Source organism: Ascaphus truei, chromosome 5 (genome assembly GCF_040206685.1).
Source record: "Ascaphus truei isolate aAscTru1 chromosome 5, aAscTru1.hap1, whole genome shotgun sequence".
Taxonomy (NCBI): domain Eukaryota; kingdom Metazoa; phylum Chordata; class Amphibia; order Anura; family Ascaphidae; genus Ascaphus; species Ascaphus truei.
In genome coordinates, this window is record NC_134487.1 from 266,540,019 (window position 1) to 266,556,172 (window position 16,154).

Below are 16,154 nucleotides of genomic sequence, written 5' to 3' on the forward strand. Positions count from 1 at the left end.
TCACAGTGTCACCTGAATAGGCTGCTTGGGGTCAGTGGGCAGATACATCTTTCTTTCTCACAGTATCTGCTATTTCCTCCCCTTCCTCTTGCTCACTTTTGGGGGCTTCTGGTGTTTCTCCATCCTCTATTTTATCCATTATGTCCCCACAGGTCAGTGTATCAAAGGCATTCGAGGTGGGGATCCCGATATCTGTAACTCCCCAGTGTGGCCTTTGCCTCTGGCCTTGTTCTTTGGTGAAACTACATATTCCCATCCTGCCCCTGTTGGCTGTTGATTGAATTTTATATTTTTGGTGGTTGTTAATTTTTTAAGTTGACCATTGACTGTCATAGTGGTAAAGCATGCCCATATTATATGGACATGCTTTAACACAGTGCCAATCAATGGGTAGCAAGGGTGGGGGTAGTGTTCCCGGGTAGCATGGTTAGACCTCTCGGGTGGGTAGTTGTGGAGGGTGGGTTAACCCCTTAATTACAATAGCAGTTACTAACCACTAAGGTGATTGAGGGGTTAGGGGCCATTAGAATTGTATTTTTTATTGTATTGTTTCTGCCGGAGGACATGGACAGTGATGAGAATGAGGGCGCCCTTCATCCTGGCTGGCTGGCAGAGGTAAGTGCAAGTTTTATTTACTTTTTGCTGCTGGTTTATGTTTTATTTTAAATGGGCTAATGGATAATAGTAATTGTGTCTATTACTGTACTGAATGTGTTTTTTTTGGGGGGGGGAGTTATTGTTGGGGGTACAGGAGGTTGGTGGTTTGTGTATTGGTGGGTAGTAGGTATTGCTATGTTTATTGAGGGTAGAGGGGGTAAGGGTAGGGGGTACTTGGCCCAGAGTGGGTGGTTAGGCCTACCGGTTGGGTCACTGTGGTGGGGTTAACCCCTTCATTACCATAGCGGCTATCGTAATGAAGGGGAACTCCTCCCACAGCCTTCCCGGTAGGCCTAACCACCCACTCTGGACCAAGTACCCCCTTCACTCACCCCCTCTGCCGCCAATAAACCTGCTATTGTTCCTTAACCCCTTCATTGCCTTAGTGGCTTAGCGGCCAGTCGCTAACGTAATTTAGCTGCTTTAATGTAATTTTTAATACTAGTGTATAGGAGCAGAGGGTATCCTGACCTGAAGCGCTTTGATTTCTGCCTCAGGGACCCATGCTTCCTGAGTTTTTTTTTTTTTTTAAAGTTTATTTGGGTTTTGATTCTAGTGTGCGGGAGCATTGGGTCTTGTGCAGTGATTTAAAAGCGCAGGGGATACCGGCACCCATACCAGTGGCTGTATCTCGGGAAGTACTGTAGGGGGGTCCCCGATGATGAAATCAACGTGGTTCTGCTCAGGAGACCCCCTGCTGACGTAGACTGTTATTAAAATTCATATTTCAACTGCACGATCTTCTTTAAGGGCCGTGCATGGAGACACAGCGTCTCCATGCAGCTCTTCCAGGCTGATTTTTTCTATCAATTGCCACGCTATAGGATTTATAGCGCGATAGCACTGATAAAAAAAAAACTGGTCGGGCGACAGTGCATTTTTTTTAAACGCACATTTAAAAAAATGGCGTTCATTCTTAGTGAATAATATTTTTGCCCACATGTTTTAGTGTGTGATAAATCAATGCAACGTCGTTCGAGTATGCACTGATTTTATCACCGTTTAGTGCATAGGCCCCTTAAGCTTCATTCATTCAAATGTATTTGTATCTTATGAAATACGGATACACTGTAAGTGTTTGGATTGAGGGCTGTGGCTCATTGGTTAGTTTTGTATTACATTACCATTTTTGGATATCTATTCTTACACTAACTGGTTCTCAGATAGACCAGGATTTGGTTCTCATAATCATAACATTACCATATAAACACAAGACCCTTTTGAAAACGTATGTTCATTTGTATATGGCACATATATTTCTTGTTTGGTTATGTCTCACCGCAGGTTGGTTATGTCAGCGTTATGTGTGAGACTTAAAAAAAAAAAGTAATGAAACGCTGTAACTCATTTTCATGTCATATGACCAAAAAAGGGAAATGGAATGTAACTTTTTCTTTACAGCCTAAAAAAACCCTTTGGTGACCAAATGTCACACTTTAATCTTTCATGAATTAGTGCTTTTTTGGGTTAGCTGACATCCTGCAAGATTTCCGTCAGAGCAGACAAAGCAGCAAGAAGCAACTCTCAAGAGGAGCCTCAGAAAGATACAGTATGGACCTGCGACACTTTGCAATGACCACATCTGTTCTGCATACATCCATGCTTCTTCTTACTCTCTCAAGTCTCTCCAGAGCAGCCTGTTCAATAGGTAATGTAAGGAATCTTCTTTAAAACTGTTATCTTCAATTTGAAGGGGCAATCCAGCCTAGTAGGAAAGTGAACTAAGGACAGTGGCGTGTATAATAGCTTAAAAGTGGTTGTACTGCTTATTGGGAGATAGTGGTTTCATAGTGTCTTAAGCGATGTTATAAAAAAATAAAGAAATCAGACAGGTTAAATTAATATATAAATATACCGTATATATATATATATATATTTTTTTTTTAAACCTTTAACATATTGATGGTAAAGAAACATTGGAGCATATTTATTATTTATATTTATTATTTTACAATCTTTATCTAATGTATTTTGATACTGAGACTGTCCAAGCCACTGAAAAATTGTCCTTTTTTGCTTTTTACTTTGGTTATAAAGCCATTATAATTCGATCGTTAGTCACACAGATTAATTTAGGTAGCCGATATGATAAAATTCTGTATTCCTGTGGAAAAGTGATAGCTATTCACGCTTCACAAAAAAAAACAACACATTGCACATTTTAGTGGCTTACTGCACGGTAACTGGTGTACTAACATTGGCTACATCTGTACTGTATAAAAGTATTTTTTAAGAACATATAACTGGCCCTATACTACTAATTACAGTCTGTATAGGGACAGATATGTTGATTTTTGCTAAATAAATTGAGCTATTCAACTTTGACACGTAAAGGGTTAGTCATCATAAGCAAAAATATATCATTTTAACAATTTATCAACGTAATCAGCCACTTTAAAAAGATTTGATCACACGTAAACTAGGATGCTTAATAATTCATGTGTTTATCTGTCCCTAAAACCCTACATACTTTGTTCTTATCAGATAATGATTTTCTGATAATGATTTTCAAATGCTCTTACCTGTTTAAGTAATGGGCGATCTATACTTACCTTACAAAAAAAAAGATCAAAAGAAAAACAATGGTTATTGACAATTTCCATTAAGATCACAAAAACGTCTTCAAAGCATTTGGTTACCATCAGACATTAAAAGATAGAAATAAATATATAAAAAGACTTATGCTTGTCCGATTATTTTTATTTTTTATTGGCAATCACCTACATTCAACCTACTATATTAAATATGTAATTAACAATTGGTACACCTTGGTCCAGCAAGGGATTATGTAACTAGGTTCAACAACCCCTAACATCCACCCCCCCTCCCCCAACCTTAATAGATCCAGCAGGGTGGCTATGCCATATTCCATCCTGAAGCATAGTTAACACCACAATGAGCAGGCACTTTACCTTTTGTTTCAACATTGCCCCTTATGTCCCTCTAGCTCAGGGGTGGGCAACTCCAGTCCTCAAGGGCCACCAACAGGTCAGGTTATTAGGATATCCCTGCTTCAGCACAGCACAGGCAACGACTAAGCCACTGATTGAGCCACATGTGCTGAAGCAGGGATATTTTGAAAACCTGACCTGTTGGTCACCCTTAAGGATTGAAGTTGGCCACCCCTGCTCTAGAGAGTAAGCTCACCGGAGCAGGGCCCTCATTACCTTCTGTATCTGCTTGCGCTTGGCTGTCCTTGTATGTCATTCAGTTTATGTCATTGATGTCACTCTGCACACCCACTGTACCGCGCTTCGGAGTATGTTGGCGCTTTACAAATAAAGGATGATAATAATAATAATTTTAATTCTATGCCATTAGTATGTTATACAGTACATTGAAATGTGCCTCTCTTTGCATAACGTTCTTCAAATGGTAACTTGAGAAGTCCTACTTGAATGTAGTCTGTAGTACTGAAAAAGAGGCATGTTTTATATTTATTATCAATTTATTGTTATTTATTATTCATTTATGTAGTACAAGTTTTACCAGGGAATGCTCAGTGATATCAGTAATCAGAGGTAATGGTAAGAGTCTGAGGGGTTAGCAACAGAGTACCACTGCTTTTCAATATCACTTTGACCTAAGATTGAGAAGTAAATCCTATTTTTAACCCGTTGCTGCCAGGGGGGAGGCGGGGGGGGGGGGGGGTGGGGGGAGTGAGCAACACATTGTGGATATGTATCCATTGAAGTGCAAAAGCCATTATTTAAGTAAGAATCCCTGAAGAACAGGGCATTACTGGACAATAATGCCCTGGCTGGAAGAGTTGAAGGCCCGATGCAAAGCCGAGGGACTTTATCCCAGCCAGGGCATTATTGGCCAGTAATGCCCTGTTCTTCGGGGATTATTACTATTATAGGCTAAATGTAGGCTTTTTTCATAAATAATAGACAGTTTTGTATAGTTATATAGATTTTTTTTAAATAAAATGGTGAATACATTAAAGCACCTCTATATACGCGTACACTGCAGCTATCTATATCACACACTGCTGCCCCCTCTATGTACCCACACACACACAATTTTAAATATTTATGATTGTCAGATTAAAAAGAAAATATGATGATCACTTTGACGTCATCAAATAAACTTATTACTGCAATGAGTTCACTCTTGTCCTATGGGGCACCCTATCTCCAAAAATGAAATATTGTTTTAAATAATTTTTTTATCCATATGATTGTGAAATTATTATTATTAGTAGTAAGGTGACTTCTGGAACACGGGCGGATTGGCCCATCGGGACACTAGGAAAATGCCCAGTGGGCCAGTGGGTCGGTGCCACAACAGCACACCCGCAGCACGCCAGCAGGCGCTTTGAATCGCGGTTACAGAGGTTGCACCCTCTTTCCAACAGCAATGAAACAGATTGCCAGGGCAGAGAGTCGAGCCTCTGTAACAGAGCAGCCCTCCTCCATGGACGCTGTAGTGTCATGTGATGCTGCATCGTCATGGCGATGCGTTGCCATGATAATGCATTGTCATGTGACACAGTGACTGCACGATGCCACGATGTCGTGGGAGAAGAGCCAGCAGGTAGTTGAAATGGGGGGAGGCAGTTGGAGGAACTTGCCCCGGGCAGAAAAAACACCTAGTTAATCCTCTGAATGGTCATTTCAATATGCGTTGCATATGCTGTCCCTTTTTTTAAACCAAACTGTGAATATTCGTGCATGCGAATAAACACCACATGTGCAGCGAAGTCGAATGTCCGCGAATGATTCGTCCATCTCTAATTGTCAGAGAATAAAGTTTAAAGTGTAACCCTCCCAGACCCCAGTACCTCTCTCTCCCTGTGCAGGCACTGGGGTTTCACACCAGGGAGAGAGTTCTGTGTTAGTTAATCTGGGCCTTCCAATTGGCCTGCTACAAGCCACACCCCCTCCCAAATTATTTGCCCTGGAGCAGGGCTATGAGTTTAGCATGATACAGAGTCCCCTGATTGGCCCCCTCCCCTAGCAACCAGTCCCTGATTGGCGCAGCGGACTCCCATAGGCTTGAATGGAGCCACTTTCCTAAAAGGAGCCAGTTCAGCCGGCCAGTTGACTCACTTGGGGAAGACATTTGAGATGCTGTGAACTCTGTGGAACATAGTGGCCTGCACAGTTACCTTTCTGCCCTGCACCATCCCAAATACTTTATTCCTGCTCCCCCAGGTGAAACTGACTCCTTGCAAGTCAGAGAAAAACTCTTGTCATTTATAATACCCTCCCATTTCATTTCCTGATGCTGACTGCATGTTCCATTTTGTGTACTATAGCCACTAGATTACACTCTTGTTCAATCGCTCTATTATCATGCCTGACTGTTAGCCCACATGGTTTGTGTAACTTGTGACCTACTGTATATTGGGATATTTGCTCAGACGCTTCCCACTAGTGAGTTCGGCTAGGGTTGTTGCTTTATGTGCCTTGTGATTCATGTACTTGCTTTGTGCTCACTGGGTGATCTGGAATTCTCTAAGTGGAAATTCCAGTGTCCCAGAGATCACCAGGGTGATAGAGGTTGGGATCATTGTGATCTTGGTGCAGGGATTGCGGAATTGTTTTGCGTGTTCTGGGGACCCTCTGCATTCATGGAGGTCCCTTTTTCCCCAGAACCCATATGGGTATCATGGTAAGGTCATGTAATCTGGGTCCCAGGCATAGGAGTGTGTCTCTTGGGGTGGGGCCTAGTCATTATGGGTGGTAGCTAGCCTCCTAACAAAGTCAGGCTAGGATTCCCAAGGTATAGTCAGTATTCCCAGGATTGGGTTGGGGGTATCACGGGTATAGGAGCGTGGCTCTTGTAGTGGGCCCTCTAATGGTTCTGTGGAGTGATGCTACCATCCTGGCAAAGTGAGGCTAGGTATGGTAGTGGATGTTTTTGGGCACCTTTTTGCCCTAGCCAGAGTGAGAAACCTCGCAGTCAGTAGAACCGAGGCACGTTCCCAGCGGGCGGAGTCTGGATAGACTCAGTATACCGGTGACCCGCTGTTTTGGGTACCGATGGTCTGGCGCTCTGGCGTGATCAGACCTCTCTGTGATGCCCATTCATCACACCTTCAGGTAGGTGAAATGGGGGAGGCAGTTGGAGGAACTTTCCCCGGGCTTAAAAACACGGTGTCCGCATGTAAACTACACAAGCCAGCGCAGTATATTGCGTTCAGCGCCAGCCCGCTATTGCATCATCACGCAGCCTGGACAGGCAATGCCGCCCGTGCATGATACTCCCATAGCAGGCAGCTGCTCCCCATTTACCTTTGGGATTTCATCTTAATGAGTATACTGTCCTGGGTAGTTTACATGCGGACATTTCTATGAGGACATTTTTGTGCCAATTGGATATTGGTATACTCAAGCTGAGGTTCGTGGATCTCCATTGCTACTGCAGGTTCTGCACGGATCGAAATCTTTCTCCAGTGGACTGCGGAGTCTCCAGCCGGTTGCCTGTAACCGGGTGTTATAGCCAATGCTTGTTTTTATTGTTCATCTTGTTAGTGGTCATTTGTCTCCTCTTTTTTAATAAACTGTCTATTTTTAAGTAATAATCCCGAAGAACAGGGCATTACTGGCCAATAATGCCCTGGCTGGATGAGTTGAAGGCCCGAGGCGAAACCGAGGGACTTTAACCCAGCCAGGGCATTATTGGCCAGTAATGCCCTGTTCTTCAGGGATTATTACTATTATAGGCTAAATGTAGGCTTTTTGCATAAATAATAGACAGTTTTGTATTGTTTTATAGAATTTTTAAATAAAATAAAATGGTAAATACATTAAAGCACCTCTATAAACACTTACACTGCAGCTATCTATATCCACACACTGCCGCCCCCTCTGTGTACACACACACACACACACACACACACACACACACACACACACACACACACACAACAGGTCTACACACACTCAAACTCTGCTGCTGCTACACCCATAAAACACAAAAGCACACCACACACAAACGCTGCTACTGACACACTGACACACGCACACGCACTGCAGCTCTATGCACACACATCAGCTCCACACATACACAGCAATTGTTCATTATGATTCCTAACGACTAGACAGAGTCAACTACTAATACTTCTATTAATAATTGGCAAAACAGAAAGTGAATTCACTTTCTGTTTTGCACATTTGTATGGCCAATTCCTTCACTAGCTGCATGCTCTTTACATGGAGAAGCGCAGTGATTATATATTTGTTTTACATTAATAATTGGCAAACAGAATTTTTATTTTTATTTGCTGTGTTTAAGAGAGATCGATTTTGCAATTGATTGCAGCAGAGTCTAGACTTCGAGTTACTCCTTCCCCTTTGCTGTAACAAGCATCCTACTTACTGTAAGTCACATAGAAAAAGTAAGTTTGGGGAATTTTATGTACCAATTAAATAACTGTATAATGAAAAGTATTTGGGGGTGAGGTTGGGAATCCTGTTAATATATTCCATAGTTAATCATATGTAAATAGTAATTAGTTCAGAACTAAAACAACATTTCTGTGAATATGTAATTGACAAAAAAAAGAAAGCATCAACCAACATTGATTGATGTGACAATGTAACGTTTTTGACATTGAATAAAACATGTTAAATACTGAAGACTGTGTATATATTGTGGGAAAACAGCTCTTCTTGCACTTGAGGACCGGTTTAGTAATACACTTGCTCACTCTGCTAATAAATAAGGCATAGCGTGTTGCATCTCAGTAGCTGACTATATATAACACCAATGCTCTTTCCGTCTGCCAAGAGGGAATTTATGTTTCGATAATCTAAAACCATATAAACCCAAGCAGGCCCGCCAATGGGGGGTCTGCCGGGGTTGGCGTCCCGGGCCCCCTGCGCAACCGTGTCCGTTATATATTTTTTTTTAAAGCCAGAAAACAAAAAAAATTGCTGCCGATCCCCGTGCGCATGCGCAGAGCAGAGGTCTCAGTGCGCATGCGCAGCAAAAGCAGGGTGTCCGGCCTGTTGCCTGTGGGCCCCCTCCCCCCCCACTCCCTCCCCCCCGCTCCTCCCCCCGCTCCCTCCCCCCCGCTTCCAACGTGAGACAGAGGGGAAGCGCAGTTGCGTGCCCGCACCCACCAACCTGCTCCCCCCGCGCAGCAGCCGCGGTCCAGGGGGGGGGGTATGCTCCCACGGGAATTAGCCCACCAGTCTTGCCCCACCCTCAGCCTACCTCCTGCAGAGCAGCAGCGCTATGGGGCAAGTTTCTGGCAGGCAGGGAAGCAGGAAGCAGCATCCACCTGATCAAGGTCAGCAGTAACCCACCCAGGCAGTCACTCACCCAGGCAGTCAGTCACTCAGTCACCCACCCAGAGAGTCACTCAGTCACCCAAAGGCAGTCACTTAGTCACCCACCCATATTTAACACCCCTCAGGCCCATACTTAACCACCTCCCCCTCCCCACCCCCATACTGAATCCCCCTCAGGCCTGTTGTCACATTGTATTTAGCATTGGGTATCTTTGTCTTTTTTTAAAAAATATAAAAATAAACATATTGCATTGTAATGTTTTTTTCCGTATTACAATAAGAAGAAAACAGTTAAGTAAAAGTTGTGCGCTAAAAAAATGTTTTCGTGGTTGGTGCACTGGGGGTGGGGAGGGTGGGGGTGGGTTGAGAGAATGCCCTGCTCCTTTCATTTGTCCTGGGCCCCATGATTTCTGTTGGTGGCCCTTAACCCAAGAGTTAGGTAGCCTCAAGCCCAGACCCATAACCAATTACCAAGGCCCACCTTTCCGAAAGACTCCAAACATGGGACTAATTTACATAACATTAAGTCACACAACCTCTGGCAGGGTCTTCTGCTTGCTGTGTTAAAAATGCTAACAAACTTATTAAATATAAAACACTCTTTTCACACCTGACTAATCATGAGGCTCCTTCCCAGCCCCAAGTCACCTAGGTTCAGGAACTGGCCATAGCTAACACACACAATCCCAGCACGCTTTAACTCCAACACACACACACACACACACACACACACACACACACACACACACACACACACACACACACACACACACACACACACACACACACACACACACACACACACACACACACACACACACACACACACACTATATATACATATATATATATATATACACATATATATATATATACACACATATATATATATATATACTGTGAGAGAGAGAAAGAGCCCTGAACAGAAAGCACTCTGGTATGCCTGGCAGTACAAAATCACACAATTTTTATTAGAGGTTGTCACAGAACAAAAGTTAAAAAACAACGCACAGAAAATTAAAATAGGGCATGGATCCCCTGTCTGTAGCAAAACTTGATAAATCCTCCAACAAGTATATCCCAATGGGAACAATACAATTGCCAAAATTGACAAGATAAATGCTCTAATGCAGCGGTGCGCAAACTGGGGGGCGCGCCCCCCTGGGGGGGCGCAAGATTGTTTAGGGGGGGCGCAGGAAGCAGCGGCGATTTTGCCAGGAGCAGAGGGAAAAAAGCCGTCTGCAGCTGCAATTTTTCTTTTGGCCATTAGGTGGCGCTGTGCTGCGCTGTGCTGCGCTGTGCTGCGCTGTGCTACAGTACACAGCAGCATCTCGTTGCTTCCTGCATCAGCGACATGGGGAGAGGGGGTGAGTGAGACTGGCACATGGGGGGAGTGAGACTGGGACATGGGGTGAGTGAGACTGGGACATGGGGGAGTGAGACTGGCACATGGGGGGAGTGAGACTGGGACATGGGGGGAGTGAGACTGGAACATGGGGGGGGGTGAGACTGGGACATGGGGGGGGTGAGACTGGGACATGGGGGGGAGTGAGACTGGGACATGGGGGGGAGTGAGACTGGGACATGGGGGGGAGTGAGACTGGGACATGGGGGGGAGTGAGACTGGGACATGGGGGAGTGAGACTGGCACATGGGGGGGGAGTGAGACTGGCACATGGGGGGGGAGTGAGACTGGCACATGGGGGGGAGTGAGACTGGCACATGGGGGGGGGAGTGAGACTGGCACATGGGGGGGAGTGAGACTGGGACATGGGGGGGGGAGTGAGACAGGGACATGGGGGGGGAGTGAGACTGGGACATGGGGGGAGGAGTGAGACTGGGACATGGGGGGGGAGTGAGACTGGGACATGGGGGGAGGAGTGAGACTGGGACATGGGGGAGGAGTGAGACTGGGACATGGGGGGGGAGTGAGACTGGGACATGGGGGGGGAGTGAGACTGGGACATGGGGGGGGGAGTGAGACTGGGACATGGGGGGAGGAGTGAGACTGGCACATGGGGGGGTGAGACTGGGACATGGGGGGGAGTGAGACTGGGACATGGGGGGGAGTGAGACTGGGACATGGGGGGGAGTGAGACTGGGACATGGGGGGGAGTGAGACTGGGACATGGGGGGGAGTGAGACTGGCACATGGGGGGGGAGTGAGACTGGCACATGGGGGGGAGTGAGACTGGCACATGGGGGGGGAGTGAGACTGGCACATGGGGGGGAGTGAGACTGGCACATGGGGGGGAGTGAGACTGGCACATGGGGGGGGAGTGAGACTGGCACATGGGGGGGAGTGAGACTGGCACATGGGGGGGGGAGTGAGACTGGCACATGGGGGGGAGTGAGACTGGGACATGGGGGGGGAGTGAGACTGGGACATGGGGGGGAGTGAGACAGGGACATGGGGGGGGAGTGAGACTGGGACATGGGGGGAGGAGTGAGACTGGGACATGGGGGGGAGTGAGACTGGGACATGGGGGGGGAGTGAGACTGGGACATGGGGGGGGAGTGAGACTGGGACATGGGGGGGGGAGTGAGACTGGGACATGGGGGGGAGTGAGACTGGGACATGGGGGGGGAGTGAGACTGGGACATGGTGGGGAGTGAGACTGGGACATGGGGGGGGGAGTGAGACTGGGACATGGGGGGGGGAGTGAGACTGGGACATGGGGGGGGGAGTGAGACTGGGACATGGGGGGGGAGTGAGACTAGGACATGGGGCGGGAGTGAGACTGGGACATGGGGCGGGAGTGAGACTGGGACATGGGGGGGGGGGGACTGGGACATGTGGGGGGGGGACTGGGACATGTGGGGGGAGTGAGACTGGGACATGGGGGGGGGAGTGAGACTGGGACATGGGGGAGTGAGATTGGGACATGGGGGGGGAGTGAGACTGGGACATGGGGGGGTGGGAGAGTGAGACTGGGACATGGGGGAGTGAGTGTGAGACTGGGACATGGGGGAGTGAGTGTGAGACTGAGGCATGGGGAGGGTGTGAGTGACATGAGGGGGGTGAGAGTGTGAGATGGGGAGGGGGGTGAGAGTGAGTGTGACATGGGGAGGGGGGGTGAAAGAGCTACATGGGGATGGGGATGAGAGAGACATTGGTGGGAGGGAGGGAGACACTGGCAGGAGGGAGAGAGACACACAATGGCTGGAGGGAGAGTGTGAGAGAGACACCGGGTGGAGGGAGAAACAATAGCTGGTTGGAGAGTGCAAGAGAGACACTGGGGGGAGGGAGAGGCAATGGCTGGAAGGAGAGTGAGAGACAATGGAGGGAGGGAGACACTAGGGGGAGGGAGAAAGAGAGAGAGAGACACACAGGGGGAGGGAAAGAGAGTGGGGGGAGACACTGAGGGGAGGGATAGAGAGGGACTGGAGGGGGAGTGTGAAATACAGGGAGTTGGAGAGACTGGAAGAGGAGTGTGAGACTGGAAGAGGGGAGAGAGTGAGAGACAATGGGGGGAGGGAGAAAGAGACACACACTGGGGGGAGGGAAAGAGAGTGGGGGGGAGGGGGAGACACTGAGGGGAGGAATAGAGAGGGACTGGAGGGGGAGTGAGAAATACAGGGAGAGACTGGAAGAGGTTAGAGAGGTCCTGAGGTGTTCTAATGCGGCGGGAAGAGAGAGATTAATAATACAGCAGAAATGGGAACGCTATTAGACAAATATTATAATATTTATTTTTAAGTTATGTAATTTGTGCTATAAATACTTTTTTTGTAGACGCGTGGCGGGGGCGTTACAAAGCTGGTTCGCACTGACGTCATGCACTGCACATGCACTGACGTCATGTGATTTTGATTACATCAGGCAGGGGGGGCCCGAGAAATTTCATGGATGAAAAGGGGGGCTCGGCATAAAAAGTTTGCTCACCCCTGCTCTAATGTATCTGACACGGTTAACACAGTGGGGCTGGCAACAGGCCAAACAGAGGTGGCTAAGGCTACGTGGTCAATACAAAAAATAATAACAGCACACTTTTTTTGTATTGACCACGTAGCCTTAGCCACCTCTGTTTGGCGGATATATATATATATATATACAGTATATACACACACACACATATACTGAGCGTGGCCAATGTATACAAACAAAAGAAAGGGGTGCCCAATGCTAAAACCAATTGACAAAACATAAAGTAATAAGTATAAAGTTTAAATACTTCAATAATAATAATAATAATAATATTTACTTGGTTATTTAGTTAAACCCTTTGGCCAAAGCGTCATACTGTATGCCTGCATACCATGCCATGGTAAACCAAAATTAATGCAGGTCATAACAGTAAACTGTGAACCCTTCCTTTTACCTCTGTACCACCCAGCCCCAAGTCACCTCGGTTCAGGAACTGGCCATAGCTCCCTACCAATGAGAGCTACCGCATAACAACGCCATCTGCTTATGGCTCTGGGCTTCCATTATGTTCCGTAAGCCTCAACAAACCTTTTAAGCTCTTGTTCCCCCCCCCCCCATTAAGAGATGTAAACCTCCCCAAGTACTGAAATCAGTACGTTTTGACACAAAAAGAGAGATTTGGAGTTGATTAACTCATAAACCTTGGCCTTATAAAGTTAGGACTAGTTTTGTGCTGATCCTCCTAGATCTGGTAAACTGGAAAACAATCTCCAATTTCAATTTGGTAAGATTCCTGCTTTAGACATTTGGCCCCTATTCAAGATGCTGCACAAAGACATGAAGAATTGACTTCATAGCATATTGAACCAGGGCCTTTCAGAGACACTACAACAAATTTATCATTAAAATATTGTCTCTTTTCTTTTTTTCTTCAGGGGCTGACATACCGGTTTCAAAGGGAAGATCAATAAAACAAGATAATTGCAACTCTTCAATACTTGAAGGACACATTCAGAAGCATTTGAAATCTCCTATTACAACCATTATTGTACCAACAGTTTACTTGGTTGTGTTTCTCATTGGTCTTCCAGCAAATGGTATAGCCTTCTGGGTGCTCACTGCAAAAACCAAGAAGATGCCTTCCACTCTTCTATTACTTAATTTGGCACTTGCCGACCTCTTGTTCATGCTGGCATTGCCTTTTAAGATAACATACCACTACCTAGGAAACAACTGGATTTTCGGTGAGACTCTATGCAGGACGGTCACTGCCATTTTCTATGGAAACATGTATTGCTCCATCCTATTTCTGATGGGCATCAGTATTGACCGCTACGTTGCTTTGGTCCATCCATTCGTCGCAATGGACTTACGTCGATGGAGAATATCAATAGTAATTTCTATAGGAATTTGGTTGGTGGTAATAGCAGCAATGTCTCTATTTCTATTTGTTCCACAGTCCAAAAGTTTTGAAGAACCAAGTATTACAACATGCCATGACATTTGGGCAACATGCAATGGCTATGAATGGTACACACAATATTTTCTTGGACTTTTTAGCCTGGGATTTGCTATTCCTTTGGCTGTAGTTCTGTTCTGTTATGTGTCCATTCTGGTAGTACTGACAAGAAAGAGGGAATCTCACAGACACGTTATACAACTCATAGTGTTGGTGCTCCTCACTTTTACTCTCTGCTTCACACCTAGTAACATCTTGCTTTTCCTTCACTACAAGGAACAGAAGTGGGAATGTCATAACCAACTGTACATTTGGTACATGGTGGCAGTGTCCTTATGTTCTTTTAACAGTTGTATTGACCCTTTCATCTACTATTACATATCCCATGACTTCAGGACAATACTGAAAGATACATTTTCTTGTGGTACAAAATCAAACAGCGAGGCATCAGGGAGCACCAAAAAATCTAATCTTGTAATGTCTTCGGATAATAAAGAGGCAATAAAAATAGAGACTTAAAAAACAACACACGTGTTTCTCATGTCCACTGATGCTGACCAAATAATATGTATAAATTTTTCATAAATTATCTCTATACTGTATTTACCTTTTATCTGAATAACATGTCATTGTACAATTCTTAATTCAGAAATCTTCAAATATCTAGACTAGATGTTGCATGCCTGAGAACTTTAAGTATGTTGTCAATGTCCAAAACGTGTTGCACATTAAAGCTGCAGTTCAGTCAATATCCTGCATGTATGTTTTTTTTAATAAATCAGTTCTGTAGTAAGAAAAAATACTTTTAGCATTTTCTGTTTTAAAAAAACAACTTTGAAAGACAAATTTTCTTGTATTCTATTTTAACAGCCATTTGCTAAGGCACTGCCCCTTCATGTCCTGTCACAAGCTCTGGCACACCCCTTTTGTCAGCCCTGCCCTCCCTCTAGCACATGTCAGTGCAGGAGTGCTCATGAATATTCATGAGCTTCCACTGAGAGACAGAAGCAGAAAAAAAACAGATCCCTTCACCAAATTTTGCAGATCAATACATGGAGAACGAATTGACCTGCAGCTATACAGTTCTTTAGGTAATTAGAGATTGCACACATGAAACTATTGAAGTAAAAAAATAAATTTAAAAAAAAAAGACTGAACTGCAGCTTTAAGAGGCTTATTCTGTATCTCTCTAAGTGGCAGATCTGGCCTGTTTGGCCAAAATTCCCCATTGAAATCAATGGGGAATTATGACCACAAACTCCACCAGTGGCCGCTTTGGCCCTAAAGGCCTTAGTCTATATCGCCCAAAGTGGCTGTTTGGGCCATTGGGGTTTTAACAATTTAAGTTTTGTCTCAGTGCTAAGAATGAACACGTAACTCAAACTTAACAGTTCATAATAGGAACATACTGTACATCAGTAAAGTAATACTGGGATTGACTGTATATTTACTATAGCAGAGTTTTTCAAACAGTTTGTGTATTCCAATCAAGAGGGGACATCAAATAATGTAGCAACTATGAACAGACTTGCTGACATGGAAGCTATAAGCAGTCATTTTTGGTTATGGCAAAACCCCAAGAATTAGAAATATCTACCCCTTTCGTACCAGATGGGCAGCAATAGATTGCAATCAAGGTGTTACATTATATCTGCAAATAATGGATATCATGCATCAAACAGCATCTCCTTGGTTAGATTCAACTAAAAGGGGGATTTTTAATCAGCCCATTTGGGTTTTTAATAGCATAGAGCAGGGGTGCTCAACTCCAGTCCTCAAGGGCAGCCAAAAGGTCAGGTGTTAAGGATATCCCTGCTTCAGCACAGGTGACCATAAGTCACTGATTGAGACATTTGTGCTGAAGCAGGAATATCTGTAAAGGATGACCTGTTGGTGGCCCTTGAGGACTGGAATTGAGCATCCC

General features: G+C 45.3%; 1 protein-coding gene across 1 annotated transcript; it reads left to right on the plus strand.

The window, feature by feature from the left end:
* Positions 1–2,019: 2,019 nt before the first annotated feature.
* Positions 2,020–15,380, plus strand: LOC142495904 (proteinase-activated receptor 3-like). The gene is made up of 2 exons (XM_075602009.1): positions 2,020–2,305; positions 13,707–15,380. Exons 1-2 carry the CDS (start codon positions 2,209–2,211, stop codon positions 14,747–14,749), a joined length of 1,140 nt encoding a protein of 379 aa, XP_075458124.1. The 5' UTR covers positions 2,020–2,208; the 3' UTR covers positions 14,750–15,380.
* The last annotated feature ends 774 nt before the right edge of the window (positions 15,381–16,154 follow it).